Raw genomic sequence first — 24,310 nt, 5'->3', positions numbered from 1 at the left:
TAGTTAACTTTTTTCCTTCTACTGTATAATTTAATTTTTGTGACTTAGTACTTTTCTCATGAGAGCACTTCAATTGTATTAGCGTTACTAAATAATACTTTATGTTGAAAAGAAATTAAAATATATTATTACTTTAGTATACTCCTTGTTTATAACCACAACTGCATCGTCGTCCTTATGTTCAATATCAATTAACTAAAAACAAAAATTAAATTAATACATTTTTAATCTATATTCAACGAATAGAATAGAATTAGAATACATAAAATCGATTTTTGAACTGGGTCCTTTTGAATACATAGGACTGAACCAGAGTATGAATTTTTATTTAAAATATATTCTCTATATTACAAATTATTGCATTATTTATTGAATTAAGTTATTTTATAAAATTTCCTTTAATTCTGTTATATTTTGTTCAACTTCTTTTGTATAAACGCAGTTCATTTCAAAGATATATAGAAATTTAAAAGCTTACAAGTTCTTTAAATTCAGTTGACATTTCTGTGTACCATTGAACATATTCTCCTCCAATATGATGTACTAAACGCATAAATTCCCTCATTTCTACGCATAATGGATGGTGTTCGTTGAGTTCAGTTTTTGATGTTCTCAGCCATGTCTGAAAATATACATGACCATTTTAAATTCATAATTTAGAGATAGTGTTTTTTTAGACCATTTGTTTTGGATCATAGTTGCACTTTCTTAAAAAAAAAGAAGAATACGCATAACGTTAATACAAAGTAGGAATATGTAGAATAAATCACATAATCTGACAAAATAAGTTAAATTATGGTAAACTTAATTTTATTGAAATAATTATTACACTAATTATAGTATTATATATCTTATTTTTATTGTCTTATTAATTTTTTTTTGATATTTATATATTTTATTTTTATTATTTATCTTTTTTAATAACAAATTTAATTAAATAATTGTTAAAATGGAAAAAATGAATTAGAACTTTACCATTTGTGAGAATATTCAAACTTACCATGTATACAATCTTAAAATAAAAATTTTGATTTGTTATTTAATCAAAAAACATTTTTTCTTCCAAAAATTAACTATCAATAATAATTTTTGTTTAAAATTTTATTATTAAGCTGTTATAACTGAAATTTTTTTTTTTTTATGAAATGCCTATAGTGTTTTTTTAGCTTCGATGCGAAGCGGAGAAGGTATTAATTTTACTATGATGTGTTTTTTTTTTTTTTTTTTTCTGTTGCCACTTTTTCTCAGCTCTCACTGGACCGATTTCTTTCAAAAATACGTCAAAAGATCACAAATCGTATCTAGTTGAAGACATTACCCTTAAAAATTGAAAAAAATTCCCTCGTTCCCCGCAAATGGAGGAAATATCCAAAAAAATTACAAATTTAAAAATCGCTAATTTTCGAAATTTTTTTTATTTTTTTTCTTAAAACTTCCATAATTTTTTGAAAAATTAACAAATCAACATAATTTTTTTTAAACTAAAACCTTAGATATCTACCTTTCATTTGATATCATTTTTTTGAAAATCTATCGCTTAACCTGCTCATTGGGGGGGATTTAAAATGGCAACTTTTTTACAAAAATTAATTTTTTCAACTTAATTTTTGAAAATGTTCCGGAAAGACTGCGTCCTTTAAACATATATCAAATTAAAGCTTATTTTATGTACTACAAAATGAAAAAAAAAAATTTGTCCCGACACTTTTTTTTCTACATTTAAACGGCTGCCGTAGTTAAAAAAACACTATTTTTGTGTTAAAATTTTCGATTTTCGATTTTAAATTTTCAACTTAAAAATGCTATAACTTTTTGAAAAATGTATATATCAGCACAAATTTTTTTTTTCTAAATACATTATAAGTACATCTTTCATTTGACATACTTTTTATTAAAATTGGACAATTTCCCCTTATATAGGGGGCGTTCAAAACTTAAAATATTGTAAAAAACATAGATCTTTTTCAACTGAACTTTTGAAAATGTTCCGGAAATACTGCGTTCTTTAAACATATATCAAATTAAAGCTTATTTTATGTGCTATCAAATAAAAAAAAAAAATTTGTCCCGAAATCTTATCTTCTATGTGCAAATGGCTGTCGAAAATTTAAAAAAAAATGTAATGTTTGCGATAAAAATGACCTTTTATCGGGATGTTTTTTGTACTTAAAACTGCCATAACTTTTTCAAAAATGAACAAATAAAAATAATATTTTTTTGTATTGAAACCTTAGATATTTCCCTTTCATTTGATATAATTTTTTTTGAAAATCTAACACTTATTCTGCTCATTGAGGGGATTTAAAATAGTAACTTTTTTAAAAAAAATAACTTTTTCAACTTAATTTTTGAAAATGTTCCGGAAATACTGCGTCCTTTAAACATATATAAAATTAAAGCTTATTTTATGTACTAAAAAATGAAAAAAAAAAATTTGTCCCGACGACCTATCTTCTATACGCAAATAGCTACCATATTCAAAAATATGCTATTTTTGTATGAAAATTATAGGTTTTGTATTTTATTTTAATAGAAGTTGATGTTGCTTTTGGAATAATCCACCAATTTTTAAAAATTAAACACTATCTACAGATTTGCATCGAAGCGTTTCTTATGATAGTGATTTTAATCACTGTCAGATTAAATCTATACTGAACCCAACTATGCAATGTCTCCACTATGCCGCGACCCCACTGTGCTACCATTTTTTTTATAAAATACATTGCTGTTTATTTGGTTGCAATTAACAATCAACTTCTTATATTATAATAATAATGAATAGTGATAAATAATGAATAGTTTTGTTAGAATCAAATTGAAATATTTAAAATATTCAGTATATGGTTAAGTAAATTCATACAAGTACTTCATAACATTTTCTATCGATTGTAATATTTTAAAATTTAATGATCTTAAATTTTAACATACCTACTAACTTTATTTTACTTATTAACAGATTATTATTGTAATTAGTTCATTTTACTGATTTCGTGATGAAACGTATTAACTGATTTAAAATTTAAAATTCCCATTAATAAAATATTTTTTGATTAATTATAAGAAATGTAAACTAAATACAGAGGCGCACATTTTAGAAACTTGGAGGGGCTTATTCCTTCCAATATTTCAGAAAAAAATGGTTAAATATATTGCATATTATTCATATTAGTAATGTAATATGCATTAAATTACTTACTTCGAATAGTATTAAAATACTCTTATGCCAAGGGGTTATAGCCTTAGGAATATCACCTCCATGTACAAATCCTACGCTGTCTCTTCCCCTTGATCTGTCACTTGATAGCATGGAACTTCTTCTGCTATTATATGTATTACCGGAACCAGAAGAAACAGCAGCCATACAACTCATGTTAGGTCCTATGGATGGATTCACACCGCTACTGCTGATAATATATGGCGATGAATCGTTACCAACATTTATACCGGAATATATAGATGATGCTTGATTAGATATTACCATTGGCCCACATGGGCCGTGGTATTCTGTCTATGAATTAAATATTAACAAAAATAAATCTTATGCTACAGCAAAATTATCTGATCAAACATTTAACTTATAAGAAATGTTTAAAATGCTTATTTAATTTGGCATGGCCAGTGATAACATTATTTCATGCCAGTTAAGTAATTACTAATAATATTTAATTGCTATCGTTTCAGTGTCTACTGTGGTAAAAAATTAACTAATTAATAAAATGAAATATAAATTACAAGTTCCATAACCCCATTTCTATATTTTATTAACTTTTGAAAGTGTCATAGCATTAAAAATTAAAATACCTGAAATCCTAAGGTGCCGGCAGAACGTCCTCTAGGTAAACGACCGGTGAACGGTAAAGATTCGGGCAGGGTCAAATATCGGCTAGATTCATAAGTGACTCTAGGCATGGATCTTGATCGAGGTCTATTTAGTGGAGCAAACTCGGAAGCTGTCCCCCCAAAACCTGATTCTATAGGATATCTTCTCGTAAGAATATGACTCGGAGAATCTAAGTCAGGTAAATTTTGTAATTGTTTTTGGAATGCGAGAATCTCTTGTTCTGGAGTTTGTTGGTAAGTGTCAGTCCTCACCTATATGTCGTAATTTAAAAATGTATTGAACACAATTTAATATTATGAAATTTTGTGATATTTTAGTAACTTAAACCTTTTTTGGGAAAATAAAATTGTTTAGCTAAAATAAATATAATATTGGAAAAAAAAATTTGATTTTTTTTTATCACACATATTTTTTTATTTATTAGCTATTAATTACTTTTTAGGATCATTCCTTATAACTATAATGGTGACGACAACTTAATTTTTTTAAATAGTAAGATGCATATTTAATCAACTTATAAAATCAAAAATTATCTAATTAAGGAAATTACATGTCGATAACAACTTTTGGTCCAATATTTAAGAAATGATTAAAAATTTACAATAATGATTGGAAGGAGGCCGTACTCTTCATCCCGCCTAGATATAAAAATAACTTCCGAAGTACTGATCAAAAAGTTGGATTTAAATTTTTTAATTAAATTATTTTGTATTTAAGTTAACTAAATATGTTAATATTTAAATATTAAAGTTGCCACCCCTTTAAGTTATAAGTAATGGTCCTAAAAGTAATTATTAACTAATAAATTATTTTTTATAAAAATTTTAATGGATTAATAACAATTTTAGAACGCGAAATTACTGTGTTACAAAAATTAAATACATAGAGTAGATATGTAGCACTAGCAAAGTATATATTATTAATATTGTAGCTCAATAAGTACTCATCTTAAAATTGTTATTGAACCGTTCAATTTTTATAAAAAAAAAGGCTAAAAAATGAACTTATTGAAATTTCAAAAAAAAAAAAAATTAATGTTTATTCTTATTAATTAAATATAAATAATAAAAATAAGTTCTTAACGTAGTATAGAAATTTATAAGTTATTAAAAAAAAAATTAATTCAAATTACTTGGTAGATCAAAAGTAAGTAAATTTGTCAATACATTATTATACATACATATATGTTAAATATATTTCATTTAAATTAATCACAGCATTCTATGTACATATAAATATACTATGAGATAAAGGGAATATATTAAATTGGGAAAACTTAAAAAAAAATTACAATAGGAAATAGGTTTCATGAAGATATTCATTTTCATTGAATTAGAAAATAGCACAACAGTCTGAATTTAATATATTATGAATCATACATAATTAGTTTTGCACATTATTTCTTTAATAACTACCTTTGAAATATTGGCTTGTGATTTAGACCGTTCACTATTATTGGTACGTATGTTTGATAGTTTAAATGATTGTCTTTTCCTTGGCAATGGAAAAAAATTACTGTTATTCGTATTCGTCTGAGGTTTTGTTGAAGTTAAGGAAACTATGAACAAAAAATTAAATACAATATAAGTTATAAATTGTACTACTAAATAAATGGGACAATCATTACTTCTAAAATTACATATTTATATATATATATATATAAAGGTATTTCTTTTAATTCTAGAGACTTCATTTCTATTAAAATAATAATCATGTTAAGAAAATAATTTTTAATTCCTTATATTCCTTAATTATCAGTCACTGATTAATTTTTTAATTTATCCTTTATATCTTAAAATTGTGTCAACTTTATTTTTATTTATTTTATTTTTAACGCCAACTATTTAAGTCTATGCTTTGTTATTCAAAATGGTACCATCTTAATTTTTTTAAATAAAAACATATATATATATATATATATGTGATACGACCTAATGTTTCATACAAGAATTGTTTAAAATTAAATTTTACGAAATAAAAGTAATAAGAACAAATTTCATTGAACCGATCGTTTTATTGCTATAGATGAAATAGCTCGATCATATTACTATGGTCATATTATTATGGTTCGTCATATGTGATGAAATATTCGTAAATAGGCTAATTTCGGTAATTTTACGAAATGTTATGTATTTTGACATTTTTCTAGAAAACTAATGATTTTAAAAGAAAAACTGTAAGGATTTAATTTATACAAAACAATTAAATCTACAATTTAGTTTCAATATTTTTTTTTTGCGAGAGCGCTAATTTACGAGTTAATTGCTAAAAACTAAAAAAGTAACCCTTTTGGCCGATTTTCAACCCCAAGTCAGCACGGGTCAAACTTATCTGATCGGCCTAAATTTTTTTGTAGCCACTTTTTATATGTATACACACAAATTTGGGTGGTGATCCCGAAGAATTTCCAAAATTTTCAAAATAAGGGACATCCTAATATATATATATATATGAAGAGTGAATGTGTCAAACGTTCTATGTGCCAAAAAAATATTTGTTCAGAAAACACAAAAAACAATGGTATAATGGGCATGTCTCACAGAACGAACACCATCTATGAACGCAATTTTGTACAAGTAAAAAATTTAATTGACATTTGAAACATATACAAGATTGTGGCCTTTGGCACATAGAACGTTTGACACATTCGCTCTTCATATATACTCGTTAGGATGGTAAAAGCATGTATGCAAAACTTAAGGTGCAACGTTAAGTTCAACTCGGTAATATCAGAGGAAATTATAGTGAACAAAGGAGTAAAACACAGAGATGCTCTGTCTCCGATCTTATTTAACATTGCGTGGAATCGGTAGTTAGAGAAGTACTGCAAAGCGAGCCACAAGGTTTGAAAAAAAAATATTTTTGGCCGCGTACGCAGATGACATAGTTGTAATAACAGAGACAGAGGATAGTCTCAAGAGAACAACTGAAATTTTAATTGATGCAGCGAAAAAGATTGGACTTATTATTAATGAAAACAAAACCAAATTCATGATTATATCAGGGAGAGATCATCCACAAAATGCTATAACAATAAAAGATTTGTCATTTGAAAGAGTTCGAAACTTCAAGTACTTAGGAGTAAATATAAACTCGCAGACAGATAGCCACGAAGTAATCCAAATGTTATTTTTCACTAGTCCAGTCATTTAAGTCTAAAATATTATCAAGAAAAACAAAAATTCGATAGTAAAATCATTGTTAGACCAATTGTACTATATGCCTGTGAGGCATGAGCGTCTACCAAGTCTGACGAAAACAAATTAATGATTTTCGAAAGGAAAATCCTGCGAAAAATATTCAAGCCGAAAAGAAATGACGAAGGCTATGAGATAAGATCAAATAGAGAACTTAATGCTTTATTTAACGAGTCCAATATAGTTTCCACTGTCAAGAGCCTGAGGATAAGGTGGGCCGGTCACACCTGGAAAGCAGAGGACCAATTTATATCGACCATCACGAAATGGAAGCCAAAGAAACGTAGACCGAAAAGAAGGCCTAGACAACGATGGGATGACCCAGTCAAGGAAGATCTCAGTATGCTAGGAGTACGTAACGGAGAAGAACTGTCAGTATCAGAGAAGCATGGAAGAAGATAGTGGAAGCGGCAATAAGCCTAAATGACCTGGATTAAACCTTAAAAAAAAAAAATATATATATATATATAACCAACTTAAAAAGTAGAAAATTATATAGTTGAAAAAATTATTGGTTGATAACAACTTTTGAACATTACTTCAATAGCTATAAAACATTTACAGTGGCGAATGAAGTGTAGACAAGATATATCTAATGATATAAATAGATATACTTTAATCTATATTTTAAATTAAACCGAGAGACTAGCATTAAAAGGATCACCGTGAATGTTAAAATTATTTATTTAGCAGGTATGATATTTAATTATTTAGTGAAATATTTATTTTAATTAAAAATAATTATTTTACTAATTAAGAAAACAAATTTTCATATTTTAAAAAGATAAAATAATAATAATTATTGTTTTATAATAACTATATAATTGTGATACAATTTTTATATCACAATATAAATTTAAATGTCAATTAAATTTCAAAAATTATGGAAAAAATTGATGCGAAGTAAAAACAGTTTTTTTTCAATAAAATAGGAATTATAATTAAAAGTTATAATAATCAATTTAGAAAGTATTAGAAGAAGCACAATTTTAAACTAGTAACAATTAGTCACTAGTAGAATGCTTTCTTCATCACATTGTATTTCATAAAATTATTTTAGGTAACTAAATTATACAGAGTGTTCAGTAAGTAAGGAAACAGGTAAATTGTTACAAACAATGAGAACAATAGAAACTCATTTCCTTACTTACTCAACACCTTATATATTGATTATATATTTGTGATTTAGAAAATAATATATGGTAATGTAAATTGCAATTTTAAATTATAACTGACCACAAGAGTTTCGGTATTCTTCGCTTTCCATATCAGGACTCATTGAGTTATCTTTAAACAAATCATGTCTTATAATATGTGAAAAAGCATTCACTGTAGCTTGGATAGCTGGTTCGATTCCAAAGCCACCTGTACTGCTTGAGCTACTTCTACGGCGACGAAATTGAGAGCTACTTGATTTTACTTTAACTTTTGAAGTGGTGTCTAACTGATCGTATCCATAACATTTTGTTGTATCCAAACTTAAATTGAACTATTAAATTAAAAATGTCATCCATAATAAGAAATTTTTAAATATAAAATTTAAGTCTTTTCACGATTGAGATTTCTTTAGTATTTACCAAACAAAAAATTCTGTACTCTTAGCAGAAGATAACTTACTATAAGTACACGCTATTTTGTAATATGAAAAAATGAATATAAAACAAGCAAATACTAAAAAAAAATCAACAATTAGCTGACGTTAAAAAATTATATTTCAGGTTATTATCAATTAACATGAAGATTTACTCTTTTTCTGCGAGTGCTTGCATTAGTATCTGTCGAAGAAGCCCGACTTCTTGGTTTTTTGGGTCCCATTTGATCTTGCGCAGACATTGATGTTATGCTTGAACTATTTTTTGGATATACTGGCGTAGTGATCAACCGATGAGCAAGTAATCTGATCAATAGTATAGGATCAATCACACTTGCAGCACACGCGACAAACATTTGAACAAATAGCGATGAATGCACATCGGTTGGATACCTTCGTTCAAGTGGTTTTTCTAAAATATTGATTGTATAATATATTATTTTATAAAAATTATACAAACATATAATAAAAACTAAAAATTTCGTTAATAAATGTTTTTTAATAATACATTTAACCATAAACTTGAATAAGTTTAAGCATAGATGAACTTTGTTTGGACGAAATTACCTAATTTTAGGTAATCAGTAATTTTTTGGAAAAATAATATATTTTTCGCATTATATAATAAAAAAAAAAAATAGTGAAGCTTTTTAAATAGGTAAACATTTAAAGTTAAAAGTATTAGTTAAAAATATCAGATATTATCACAATGTACATTGTGTGTTGAAATTTAATATTTAACGTATAAAAGTTTTTCTCACTCATAAAATGTTAAGACTTAAAAGTAGAACTTTTTCAAATATATATAATTCTACAAAAGTTTTTTACATGAAAATTATAAGAATGATAAAAATGATTTTATTGTTTAAGAGAAAAAATCCAAGTATAAAAATGTCTATTATCTAAAGTTACCTAAAAAATAAAAAATCATCATTTGATAATTTGTATGTTAAATATATCATGAGAAATTAAAAATTTTTAGCACTGAACACATTATTAGAATATAGAAAAAATTTAAAATTACAAACACACTAAATAAATTTTATGAACAAACCGGTTTTTTCCAGAAGACTGTATGATTTACCATTTAATGCCCAATGCAACGTGAATATTTCAGTAGTAGTAGTAGTAGTTTGATTCAGAGAATTCTACAAAAATATAAACGATATACAGGGTGTTCAGTAAGTCAGGAAACGGGTATCTATTGTTCTCATTGTTTGTAACAATAAGAACAATAGATACCCGTTTCCTGACTTACTGAACACCCTGTATAATTGTTCCATCACATGACAAATTTACTTCATAATTTAACATTATTTTGAATGTTTCTACTTGACGTATAGGCAATGTCTAACTGACTAAAAACTTACGTGTAATTACTGTATTATAAATGGTAAATATACCATCAAGTTCATATATAAAAATGAATTTTTTCAAAATTTAATGATATAGAAGATTTTTTGTGAATAACTAAAGTTGTGGGATAACATGGTAAAAAATAATCAGTTTAAAAAAATTGATAAAAACAATTCAACATTGTTAATGGTTTTGGCGTGGTGGATTCCTGATAATAATTTCAAATTAATATCATTTAATATAATATTTTTATAAATACAATAGTACATCATATTTTTAAGTTGTTTCTTAAAATATTCTAATTACTCCTTTTATTAATTTTTATTATAAGTTCGAGATGTTAAAGCATAATTTTGTATTCTATACAAAGAACATTTTGAATGTTCACAATTAAGATACATCATGCTCAATTTATTTTTTTGAATTAATTTTTCGTGGAAAATGAACACTGCACGCTCATTAATTAGATCACTAGGTTATTTAAACAAATAATTCATTTATTTATCTTAAAATTTAATCAAAAACGTTTTACTCATATAAGATGATTATAATTAAAATAATATTGTAGCGTTTCAATAAACAACACTTGTAGTTATTTTGTTTCGCCTAGATTACTTAGAAAAACGAGTGATTTAAAAGTAATTTTTTAATCAAATCATTATAAAATGTTCAAAATACATTAAAATTATTGTATGATAATATGCATTAATCTGTTAGGCTATAATAAATGTTCATATTTTCGTCAACATAATGTTAAAATAAACATTCTAAAGTTGTTATTATAATACAATTACTAAATTTTTGTAATATCCTTAATCTTATGGAAAGGGGGACTGATTCATTCATTCCTTTTATTTTTTGTGAAAATAGTAACTTGCATTTTAATGTATGCAGGTTGATTAATTAATGATTGACCACTAGATTTCTTTTACACAATAATAATTTTGTAAAGAATTTTTTGTTTGAGTTTTAGTTATTTCTTGATTTATAAATACCTAAATATTTTCAAGGTCTACCCATCATCCTTTATAAGGGAACAAACTTAATTTTTTTATGGAAAGTATATATTTATATATTTATATTTTTATAAGTTTATATGTTATAAAATGACTAAGAATATGAATAATCAATAAAACTTTTCAGTAATTATTTTAGAATTTATTAACGACTTTATACCTAGGTGTGAGGAGGAGCTTAACACAGTAATGCATAATGATAAAAAATAACAAAACCGGCTGCTCTCCATTTGTCCACTTTTAAAAATATTATTAATTTCCAAAATACGGGTTCAAAAGTTATAAACTAGTCATTTTATTAATTGGATGATTTTTCAACATTGTTTGCTTATAAAATATGCAGTTGTAAATTGTTAAATTGTTAAAAGTTAATTTTTCAATTTTAATTATTAACAAATTTTTACTAAAACTTATTATTTTTAACTAGTAATTCTATTAATTGGATTACATTCTAAGTGGATAACAATAAATTAATCATTTTGTATACTTATATAATTTAGAATTATTTATTTAACTATTCTAAAAATATGAACATTTTAGGTAAAATATTAATTAAAAAAGTTTATTTTATTTTACAAAAAAAAGAACATTGTTATATTATCACTGTATTTTACTTCGTTTTTAAGAAGTTTTCTGTTAAAAAATAAAATCCCGACAGAATACATAAAACACGTGACGCTCCACAACTACCTGTTGTTATGTACATAACTCGTAAACGTTTACAACATCAGTACTAATAGTCTGTTAAGATGAATAATAACAGTGTTTAATTTTTTGTTTATAAATACAATGGAAATAAAAATTATTGGAATTAATAAAATATGATTGTGAATAATTAAACTTTAATGTGTACTTCATGTCATGTAATAATTAATAATGTAATCATAAATCATTATGAAATAAATTTAAATTGGAAAATATTTTTATTTTATTTTTTTAATCACTTACCTCAATTTCTTTCAATACACTTGCTATTGCCGTTTCAATTGAAACTCCTAGCAATTTACTTCGATCCAAAGACAACACGTAACTAGGTGTCATTGATGTCATTGCAATATAGCTATCCTCGTGAGTATTCATTAATGGGGGATGCGCTGGCATATCTATGTGTAACGAATATTAATATAAAATATTAACAATTTTTTAATGATTGTGAAGTAGTTTTTAAAAATTATATTTTGTTAGCATTTTTATAAATATTAATGTTAAATAATATTTTGACAAATTATTATTTATTAATGATATAATTCTAACCATCTTTATCATTTGATTGATACAATAAATCTTTAAGGGCAGAAATAGAAAAATTGTTCAACGGTAAGAGTTTGTAAATAAGAAATTCAGAATATTCTTCCATGTCAAGTAAGTCGTCTGGAGTTCAATATGGTAATGAAGAAGCACAGACTTAGTCAACGTTTAATCCGAACAAAATCATTGGACTACCCCAATGCACTCCCAAATCATAATTTTACCTGCGCGTTTCACTCTGATGTCGCTATAAGTTTGGTATATGTAGTACTCTTTTTTAGATATAGTTTTATTTTTCAATAAAATAGTGTTAAATAGCATCCAGGATAAAAATATGGCCTAAATGTCTAATTTTACAACCATGGGTGATAAAATTTCATAGGTTAAAAATTTGGTCTTCTCTGTTTATTTAAGAAAATTTTGAAAAACTTACTCGTGTATTTTTTATAGCTACGGCATTGATTAAATACTATAGATGATTGATATATCGTTAACCACCAAATTTCTTCTAAAATAATAATAATTTTGAGAATTTTTTTTTTATTTATAAATTTAATAAATACTACTATTTAGATTTATGTTTCTTAAAAGGATACTATCATAATTTTTTTTAATGAAAACGTACACAATTAATTTGGGTTTTTATTAGATAGTAACCTAAATGAAAATGGTTGGTTGATAATAGATTGCGGACTAGTATATCTCAAGTTACTAATACATTTATACTTTAGCAAGAGAAGGAATATAATGTTAAATAATAAAAATAATATAGCTCTCACCTCACTACTTTTAAAAATATTAATAATTTTCAAAATACTGGGTTAAAAGTTCGTCGGTAAAGTATTAGAGGAACGTACCAACAAAAAAAAATTAATTTTTTAATCTGAATTATTTAGTTTTTTTTATAGAATTGAATATTACAACGATAGAATTCTTTAAATAGGAATTTACAACTTTATAACCTCTAAATTTAAATGATTTAATGACGTGTTGTTATTGACCTTTCATTTTCTTAATGGGATCAATTTTCTATCATTTAAGCTCGCAAAGTATGTATATATATATAGAGTAGTCCTTAAAAATATTTAACCACTAGAAAAATTGAAAAATAAATATTTATTAAGTAACCTAAAAATATTTCTAAAAATTATTATTATTTAGATAAAATCTAGTGGTCAACTTAAATCAATCACCATGTATACAGAATATAAGAGTTCTTCTGTAACTTATGTTACAACTAACATTTAGTTTTTTTTTTTTTAATAATTTATGATTAATAGTTTTATTTATTAGTATTTATTTTTGATAATAATAGAAAAACAATTTTTTTGATTTAACTTTTTTCAAAATTTTAAAATATCTAATTTTTAGTATTTTGCTTAAAAAATTAATGAAATGAATCGATAATTAATTTAGGAGAAATATTTATAGAGTTGCAAGCATTTTAATACAATTTTATTTTTAGTAAAATTCGTACTTAATTATTTGACCACCACTGATCTGTGGTCAAATAATTTTATTCGTATCAATTTACACCACTAGTAAAATATTTACAAGTATTGCTAAGAATCATAAAATATTTGTTTAGAAAAATGAATTGATGAAATATGTAAAACATTTAGCTGCCCCATGTTTATTCACTGCCCCAAGCGGCGAAATATAACGGTTATATCATAAAATGATAAGTAAGTAAAACCAATAGTGAATATGAAAACTTCTTTGCTGCACTATTCATTCAAAATTCACAACTTTCAATTAATATCGATGAATAAATTATACGATTATAGAATTTGAAGTGGCTATACTCCTGCCTAGGCTTTCTAAATTGTAATGGTCATGTTTTTGACATTTTTTAAATTTTATTCTTAAAACAGCCATAATTTTTAAAAAAATGAACTAATTAAAATAATTTTTTTTTTATATTAAAACCTTAGATATATCCCTTTCATTTGATATACATTTTTCCAAAATCTGACCTACTTTATCTACCCTCAGAAGGGAATTCAAAATAGCAACTTATGCACAAAAATTAAAATTTTTCAACATAAGTTTTGAAAATGTTCCAGAAATACTCCAAAATTTAATCATATGTTAAAATAAAGCTTATTTCATATATTAGTAGTTAAAAAAAAAAACTTTCCTCGTTCATTGCTATTGGCTGCCATAGTTAAAAACCAGCACAAGGGGGTCGCGGCACAGTGGTGATAATGATATCTGACAGTGATTAAAATCATTATTATAGAAAACGTTTCGATGCAAATCTTTACATAGTATTTAATTTAAAAAAATTTGTGGATTATTCCAAAAGGTATAGGATCTGTTATTTCCTTATTAATTACTGATTAAGATAAAGTATGTCGAATAAAAAAAGAATCCATACACTTTTCAATAAGTTATACCATTATAATGTTAAAAATAAAATCGAGAATTTTCACATAAAAATAGCATTCGGTAGCTACTTTCACAGTAAAGACAACATAAAGTCAGACATTTTTTTTTTCATAATAAAGTGCATTATATTAGCTTTAATTTAAGATATATATAAAAGTGTCAGACTTTCCGAAGCACTTTCAAAAGTTAAATTTTTGTAAAAAAGTTGTCATTTTAAATCACCCCTAAGGACAGGTAAAGGGTCAGATTTATAAAAAAAAATACCAAATGAAAGGTGAAACATCATACATCTATATATATATATATATATTAATTTGGTTATTTTTATAAAAGTTATGGCAGTTTTAAGTAAAAAAAAAACCCAGTGCAGAGGGGTCGTGGCACAGTGGTGACGTGCATAGTTGTATCAAGTATAATGATATCTGACAATGATTAAATTCACTATCAAAAAATAACGCTTCGATGCAAATCTTTAGATAGTGTTTAATTTAAAAAAAATGGTGGATTATTCCAAAAGCTGCATGATCTGTTATTTCCTTATTAATATCCTGATCAAGATAAAGTATGTCGAATGAAAAAGGTATATAAATATTATTTCTCATAAAAAAATTGTATTGATCCATACACTTTTCAATAAGTTATAGCACAATAAAGTAAAAAATAAAATAGAGCATTTTCACACAAAAATAGCATTCGGTAGCAAATGATAGGTAAAGACATCATGCATCTATAAAAAAAAGAATTATATTTTCACCATGAAGACAAGTCTAGAGGTCAAATTTCTTTTTTTAAAAATAAATTATATTACATAAGCTTTAATTTAAAGTATAGATATAGGTGTCAGTATTTTTGGAATACTTTCAAAAATTAAATTGAAAATGCTCTAGTTTTAATACGCATATTTAAAGTTTTGACCCTCCTTCTATCATGGGGAATGATCCGATTTACAATAAAAATGTGTCAGATGAAAGGGGTATATAAAAATTTATTGTAAAAAAATAATAATATTGATCCATACATTTTTCAAAAAGTTATAACATAAGTTAAAAATGTAAAAAGTAAAATCGAGAATTTTTACACAAAAATAGCATTTGGTAACTATTTTCATTATGAAGACAAAATGAATTCCGAAATTTTTTTTTCCATAATAAAGTAAATTACATAAGCTTTAATTTAAAGTATATATAAAAGTGTCAGTCTTTCCGGAACATTTTCAAAAGTTAATTTTTTGTGAAAAAATTACCATTTTGAAACCCTTCCTGTGGGCTGGTAAAGGGTCAAATGTTCACAAAAATATATAAAATGATAAGTAAATACCTAAGGTATCTATAAAAAAAAATTATATTGATTTGGTCATTTTTAAAAAGTTAGTGCAATTTTAAGTAAAAAAATTTTTAAAAATGTCGAAAATTAGCAATTTTTAAATTTGTAATTTTTGGGGGGATTTCTCCCGTTTACGGTGAACAAGGGAAGTTTTTTCAATTTTTGCGGGTAATGTCTTCGACTAGATACGATTTGTAATTCATTTAACATATTGTTCAACAAAATCGGTCCAGCAAGAGCTGAGATTGAGCGTTTAAAGACACAAAAAAAATAATAATAAAAAAAAAAAACACATCATAGTAAAACATGCTAAAAGCATGATATGTGTTGTGTTCAAATTTTAGTTTTGTTTATTTTAAAATACTGCCATAGTTATGAGTCTACCAATTTTTATAACATTTACATGAATTTAACTTATATTAAATATAAATTAAAATTTATTTTGATTATTTTTCCTCTTCAAAGTAAGAAAAAAAAGCTCCTTTGAATTTTTGAACTAGTTTAAATTATTATTTTTAGCTAAAATTTCATGTAATGCACGTTGGCTGCATCAAAAATAATGCAGTCTTCTACGCTCGGATTACGAATTCTTTTTGTGATGGAAATAAAATTCCAAGTTCATTTGATTTTTATCTCATTTAGATTGTATAACTTCAATGAATATCAAGGACACCACCACTGTAATGAAAAGTGAATTTCTTATTCATATTAAAATATTTTACTATATGGTAGTATTTTTTTTGTGTTTGTCATTCATTTTTCTCAATTCTCAATTGATTTTTTTAAACAATTAGTGTCTAGTTAAAGATTCTTCTTGCTTTTGAAATAATCTACCAATCTCTTAAAATTAAACACTATCTACAAATTTGCATTGAAGCATTTCTTATGATGTTATTTTAATCACTGTCAGATATCATCTATACTTTATCCAACTATACCACGACCCCCTTGCTACCGTTTTGTTAATCAGCATTCTTTGTGTGTGGTCACTAATCTTTTAACTAAGTCTACTGAAGCATAACAATAAAACGTACCTTGAAACATATCAAATATTGAAAACGTTATCCTATACGAGAAGCCCAAATAAACCAAAATTTTGGCCGCATGATATTTTACGTATCGACCATACTTGGAGCTATGATTAGTATAGTACCATTCATCCGATGGCAATAATAACTGATTAAGAACATTGGGAATGTCGCGGTCAATCAAGTCTTGATGATGTTTAGTATTTAATGCGACAGAAGCGACTATTTGCAACACCAACACAAGCAGTTGCTGTAACAATAATAAACCGTATACAAGAAATATCAAGTACTTTATAAAAATACAGAATTTACTCAAAAAACATTAACAAAATAAGTGCTATTAAATAAGGAAAGGAAAAGGAAAATTTATTCTCTTTAAGGTTCAATCTATTAAACATTTTTAAAACAAGTAGATTAATATAAATATTAAATTTAAAATTAAAAATTAAAAACATTATTCTATAGCTAACTGTAAAACCTTTTATCATTGATTAAATTTATCCAAATCACAATTATAAACGAAAAACAAAACAGTGTTGCACTTTAACGTAAATACTTTCATAGAAATACAAGCATCTACAGTATGTACTTCTTGTGTGAAGACGGTCTGCTTCAAACTATGTTAAGTTTTACACTGTGATTGAATAGTTGTTACATTAATCTGTAATATTAACGTTCTACTAAGGGTATCATGTTGATTCTAGACCAAGGTACAAAAATATGTATATTTTAAATTATATGTTACAGGCGTTTACTTGCTTTTTTGTATTTCTTCAATAAAGAATAATGCATACATTATTATGTATAATCTATAGATGATCAACATTATAATCAGAGTAATTTCTATAAATAAGGCTTATTTATAATATCCATATGCTTATTTAATAAGCATATGGACTAAGTTTTTCATATCAAAATATATTTAAGATTACATTAATTTGATATTTAGTAATAGGGGAAGTTGAGTTAATAAGGAAATCGGATAAAAAAAAATTATATATGATCATCAATACACTAAACTGTTATACTAATCGATATATTATTAATAAATAATTTCATTTTAAGAATATTTCGTTTCAAAAATTACAAAATAAAGAAATGTTGACTATATAAGTATTTTTTAACACAAAATAAATAACATTAAACTCTTAAAATTTGAATTATTGTGAATGAAGAAGATAGACCAATAGAAGTTTATTTCTTAACTAATTTAAAAATGACTCAATGAAATGATAATTACAATTGTACATTTTAATAAACATGAACTTTTAAATACCTCAATAAATTATACTTATGTGAAATTTACATTTAATTTTTCAACTAAAAAAATCTAATGTGTCAAGTATTTTCTTTAAAAAATGTATTTCAATGGTTATCCTAGAACATAACGGAAACTAATTCAGCTAATAAATATCTAATAATTTTATTACGTGTTCTTTTAATAAAATGTTATTAAGATATAACATGACTTTAAAATAATACTAACTAAAATAATAAAACTAACTCATTTTATTTATTTGTAATGTTAGTTTAGTACTACCGCTTTTGCTATCAAATTCTTAGAATAATATAAAATCATAATAAAGATATGGAAAACCTTCTTAAGAGTTATATTCTAAATTTCAACTTATTTTTGTTTAAATAAATACTATATAAACATTTTGTGGTTATATGTTTTCAATTCTTTGGACCATAATAATTTTATATTGTTTGTTCTAGTTTCCAAATAAGTTCATAAAGATAAATAAAAAAATAATTATCATTTTGGTATGAATTTAAATACTTTTAATAAGAATTTCTTTTGATTACATTAAAATTTTTGGTTTTATTCTTTTAAAGTTTTATAAAAAGTCTATATAATAATTTTCCACGACATTTTTAGCATGTGGTAGTTTTATAGAAAAATAAAGGAAAATCTGAGTATTTTAGAGCACGATGTTAACTTTTCAAAATACTAAAATTAAAAAAAAAATAGATCTTACCGGATCATTTGTGTAATCCAATGATGCTGCTAAGATTTTAAGTTGTGGCTCTTTAGCTAATTCACTTTTGACGTTTTCGTTGAGCGACATAAACAAAAGGGTTCTAGCACTTAATAATTGTAAACAGTGGCAACTACACTGACTGGATCTATAAAGTTAAAAAATAGTTTTCGTGTGTATATATAATAGTTAAGTAGTATTGTTCGTTTTATAGTAATTATGGCCTTACCTCTGACTAGGTGTACAAAGACGTTTACTTCCTACTACCCTCTTATAAAGTGTAAGTGAATTATGTAAGACATTTATCACAGATAAAACATTAGTTTTGGATAAAATTCCTGAAAATAATTTAAAATAAATTAAGTAATTTATATTTAAGTCAATTAAATGTATATTGTACCTATAACGCTCTCACTAGGGTTTTCGTCTGTTTTTGACCTACCAGCCTTCGGGTTAAATATTTGGTCCCCTATTAAGTATCTCCACACCGAAGTGAGTTTTATATTCGACCCTACCGGCTTCGTTTTGTCGTTAGGCTCGTCTTCTTTTGTTTTACCCTGGTCACCATCTTCACCACAACGACAAGAGTTCATACTGTTTAAAGAATAATGAGTTTATATTAATGAGATAAAATGCAAATATTAATAAAAAACTGTAGGCACACATTTGATATTAATCTTAGGAATTAATTAAACGGTTTTATACGAAGTAGTTAAATTTATCACTTTTTTAAAATATTGCTTCATTTAAGTAATTTTTCTTTGTTAGTTTTGTGGTAGAAACAATAAAGTTTAAGCATTACATTTCTCAATTATAACTCTAAAAAAATAGCAATTGTACATAATTCAATGTATTTCCACTGAGTTATTATTGTTATGCAAGTAAGTAACTGCTGAAAATACAACGTTGAATAAATAAGTTGTTTATAAAATACAAAAATTGAAAATGTTATTGAATTTTCTTTTGATATCAATATTCATACTACTTAAGTTTTATTAAAGACAATTTATTACTGTTCAATAATACTTACGCAGAAACATAGTGTGGATGGTGTAGATAATTGGATTCGACAACTTCCACATAAGACACTTGATATTGAATAGAAATGTCAATGATCCTGTTGATTATTGCCATTGCGGTAAATTGAACATGATGAATTCCTTGTAATGCGCTCAAGCATACTTTCATTACGGAGCATAACACTACGGTTAGCTCTTCTTTATTACTCTGTTCACCATATTCCATCACAGCCACCTGTTCATTTTTAAGAATTAAAATTAAATTGTTTAAAATTGTTTTGTTAATGATTTGTTAATCTTTTGCTATTGAATTACTTACGTTTAATATTTTTTTTAACAGTGTACATATATGAAGTAACGAATGATCATAGTTAACTTCTAAATATTGGAGTATTCGGACAATATGCTTTTTAAGTCCATTTAAAATAAACCCTAAACATTCGATATTGCCTGATAAATTTGAAATAATTTGAAATTTTCTCTCTATGTTGTACACAGTAGAAACTTTCGAATTTTTATATTTTGTCCCTAAAGAAACAAAAACAAGAAAAATTCAGTAAAAAATAGAAAAGTTAAAATTAAGGAAAATTCATTAAATAAACAAGAGGAAGTAATAATAATTATATTAAAAATACATTTTTTGAAATGTATTTCACAAATTATTTTCTAAATATTAATATGATTTGGTTTCTTTTATTCCAAGTTACAACCTAACGTTTGTTATTGTTATAAATACAAAAATTCACTCTCTTGGGTTTTAATATACTAAAAATATATTTCATAATGTTTACACCAATGCACCATTATAAATCCAAAAATCAACGATTTGTAAAATGATTCATTCATTTAATAATTACAATAACTATGAATAATGAGTTCTTACCGATATCGTTGATTTCTACTTTCTTTGGTTTAAAGCTCTGAGACATTTGTCGCACACGCCCTTCATCCTATAAAATAAATATTTTGTAATTCGTTACAAAAGTATAATATGAAAATATGATTCATTTAAAGCGAATTGAAATTTTATTATTATGCGCTAAAAGAATTTAACGGTTGGTTGAATTTCTTTTAGCTGATTAAAGGCGTAATAAAATATTTAACATATTTTCCTTGTATTAGCATTTAATGATGAGATTACAGAAACAACTAACATTTTTTTTTTGCCCAGAATGAATATTTTTAGTAATTAAAAATCCAGTTTGTGATCTGAACAAAGACCTGTTCGGCCAATAGTTATGCAAGTTCACTCTCCAAGGAATTTCATAAAAATTGTACGGCCTATACATTTTTTATAGCATAACCGGTATTTCGTGTATGTGCTAGGATCATCACCATCGCCATAGTCTCCATATCCCAATTATTTGGGATCGGCTCTGCCTAAACGCGTTGACTGAATTTTATATCGGCTGTCGACCTGACTTAAGCTTATTATGGCTGAGAGAACCAGTATGGGAGTGAGGCGTGTGTCACTGTTAAGATTCCCGTATGGTCACCCATCCGGGAACTATCGGCAAACAGCGCAGCTGAATATCAGTGCTAGCGGCGGCTAAATGATCTAAAGTAAATGCTCTCTGTATCTAGTGCGTGTTGTCTATTGTTAGTAAATTCTATTAATTGTTATTATAATACTCCAATAATTATTGGTTATATTGATTTGTGACTTGTTTAAATTGTATTTATACTTAACTGTCTTTAAATATGTTTTACTCATTTTCCTGACGTTGTTAATTCTAAAGTACAATAATACAGTTAACCGGCGTTATTATTTTGTTTACTCTTCTATTGAGATGCCCTACTACACTTGAGATTGAACAAATAGTTTCTAGTCCAAGTTATTTTTTAAAATTAATTTTAGATGTCTTACATGATAAAATTACTCAATTAAAAACTATTAAAATTGAGACTAAGAAAGTGGATGTTTTTTGGGTGTTAAAGATCAAAAAATGATGTTTGGTATTTTTTAATAATTTAACAAGATAAATTTTGTCGAAATAAATTGAAATCAATTTAAATATTCACTATATCAGAAATTAGGGTACTCAGGCAAAATGAATAATTTTTAATTTTATAAAATAAAATTGTACGAATATAAAATTAATTCCAAATACAGAATTAAAAATTTGAGATAATTTGACAATAATATACCTTATTAAAATATGTTTAGTAATAATGCTTCATACTATTTATATTTGCTCCTAAATTTAATCTTTTCGCTTTGTCCGGTTTCCCTTAACTGAAATAGTTTTGTTGTTGATATCAGTTGGCTTAAATAATAAATATGCAAACGAATAGATAGCGCGGTGCATATAGAATTTGAATTAACGATTTCTACCCTATTCTACAGATAAAAAATAAAATAAAAACGTGTTGCCACACCAAAAATATTTACTTCTTTAGCTTACGAATTATGCTTTAGCATTTCTATTTTTTTTTTATTCTCTTTACTGACCAATAATACCTTTGAAACTTTTCAAGTCTTTCGTTTTATTGAGTAATGAAATTGTCTTTCCTATTTTCAAAACTACCATACAATAGTAATATTTTTCTTAACTTTATTAGTTATTACAACACGTGCAGACCTTACAAATGTTTGTACCCCGTTGTTAAAACAGTTCTATATTTTTTCTAGGTAAAACAAAACAACAGCTATGGTAAACTTAAAAGTATTTTCGATGTTTTTATTTAAATATGAATTATATTATTACTTAGTCAAATCATTGGCCCTATAGAATGTCGTGTATTGATAATATTTTAATTGAATGCACTCCTAACGTCAATAATTTGGTGAAGCATTAAATAAAACTATGACAGTAGTATGATACTACTGTCATTGTTTTATTTAATTACAGGTAGTATGATAATCAGCTCGCTGGTTATATCATTACAACAATTTCAACGTTAACAATTACATTTAGATATAGAATATATAGGTATAGAGATAAAAGGTATAATTACATTAATTACAGCTCATATATATGGTATTAATCATAGTTTTCTATTAGATGTGAGTAAGTAACTTAATTTAATTGTCAACAATAAGTTTCTATCATTTAATTTTTATATTAAACAATTTAATTTTATCTCATTCAGGTAGTAATTTTTTTGCTAAGCATAAAAACTCTTAAAAATTAAACGAAGTAAATTTTAAAGAGTTTTTTCTGACTTTAAAATAAATAAGAAAGTTTCAACGAGTTATTTGAAATATTTCATTGGAAGTAAAAAAGACTAATTATTTGTTAAATATTAGCATAATTCGTTATTATAACAAAATAGTTTTTGTTAAGAGATTATCAAATATACAGTTTCTCATAACTCATTAACTCATATAACTTTTGTTACAATTATTATTTTATTGAAATCTTTTAACAAATTATTTATTACTAATAAGAAAAGATATAAATAAAAGTCTTTTATTTATTTCAAAATGAGCATTTTTTTAGCTATTTTCTAACAAAAAATTTTGTTGGGTCAATAACAATTTTTGGAAAAATACTCACTGAGTTATAAACATTTTAATAAATAGAGTGGATATACAATCCGAGTAGAGTGTGCGTTATAAATATACATCAATATCAACTGTATCCACCCTCGTTTAACATATTAATAAAAAAACACACACCTAAGCAATAATTTCATACGATAACAATAACATTAATAATAATCATTGATAAAGAAGCAATTATGTATAATTTAGAGTAAGGTAAGTAAGATTTGAAGATTGTATTGTAGTACTATGTTACGTTCGTATCTATTTCTTTAATAACTAAGTGTTTCATACACTAATTTAACTAAATAATTACAGTCAGAGAAAAAAATATAGCAAACAGTTAATAAACTACTATTTAATTTAAGTATCAATAATAATTAATTATGGTTTTTTATTACATATTTGTTTGCATAATCTTCCCAGTAAAATAGTAATTAAAGCCTAATATCTAAGAAAAATATTTAAAAAAATATACAGGCATAATTATGTTGTATATTGGAATGCTAATATTTATGATTAATTACAAATAAATTTATAGTTATTGACGCAAAGTAAACATCTTGATCACACTTTCATAGCATTCGAAGTATAGGCGTTAACTGTTAACTGAATAACTCAATTTAAACTTTTGTTATACCTAATAACAAACTTAAAATCTAATAAAAAAAATTGTTTACTAAGATATATACTAAAGTAAAATATTATATTTTAAATCACTATTTTACATTATAACTACATAGAGGTTTCTAGTTTCTTAGATTCTTGATATAGAAAATTATTCAAAAAGATATTATGGAAATAATTTTATAAAAAAAAAATTACTAAAAA

The 24,310-nt window shown here is 25.2% G+C and overlaps 1 protein-coding gene across 2 annotated transcripts in view; it reads right to left on the bottom strand.

The window, feature by feature from the left end:
* Nucleotides 1–24,310, bottom strand: part of LOC126899057 (uncharacterized) — a 213,365-nt gene that overhangs the window by 41,299 nt on the left and 147,756 nt on the right. For both annotated transcript variants that reach the window (XM_050673580.1, XM_050673581.1), the window contains exons 11-26: nt 20,876–20,942; nt 20,312–20,520; nt 20,004–20,227; nt 19,374–19,567; nt 19,203–19,311; nt 18,974–19,121; nt 16,998–17,241; nt 11,950–12,104; nt 9,684–9,777; nt 8,785–9,041; nt 8,275–8,527; nt 5,257–5,399; nt 3,802–4,092; nt 3,197–3,508; nt 479–622; nt 133–195 (exon numbers count right to left, since the gene is read on the bottom strand). In XM_050673580.1, coding sequence (XP_050529537.1) covers nt 133–195; nt 479–622; nt 3,197–3,508; nt 3,802–4,092; nt 5,257–5,399; nt 8,275–8,527; nt 8,785–9,041; nt 9,684–9,777; nt 11,950–12,104; nt 16,998–17,241; nt 18,974–19,121; nt 19,203–19,311; nt 19,374–19,567; nt 20,004–20,227; nt 20,312–20,520; nt 20,876–20,942 — 2,907 coding nt within the window. The remainder of the gene's footprint in view (nt 1–132; nt 196–478; nt 623–3,196; nt 3,509–3,801; nt 4,093–5,256; nt 5,400–8,274; nt 8,528–8,784; nt 9,042–9,683; nt 9,778–11,949; nt 12,105–16,997; nt 17,242–18,973; nt 19,122–19,202; nt 19,312–19,373; nt 19,568–20,003; nt 20,228–20,311; nt 20,521–20,875; nt 20,943–24,310) is intronic.

Source organism: Daktulosphaira vitifoliae, unplaced genomic scaffold (genome assembly GCF_025091365.1).
Source record: "Daktulosphaira vitifoliae isolate Bord-2020 unplaced genomic scaffold, ASM2509136v1 Scaffold_2, whole genome shotgun sequence".
Classification (NCBI taxonomy): Eukaryota; Metazoa; Arthropoda; class Insecta; order Hemiptera; family Phylloxeridae; genus Daktulosphaira; species Daktulosphaira vitifoliae.
Note: the sequence above shows the minus strand (reverse complement) of the source record. Positions and strands in the feature narration are given on the sequence as shown.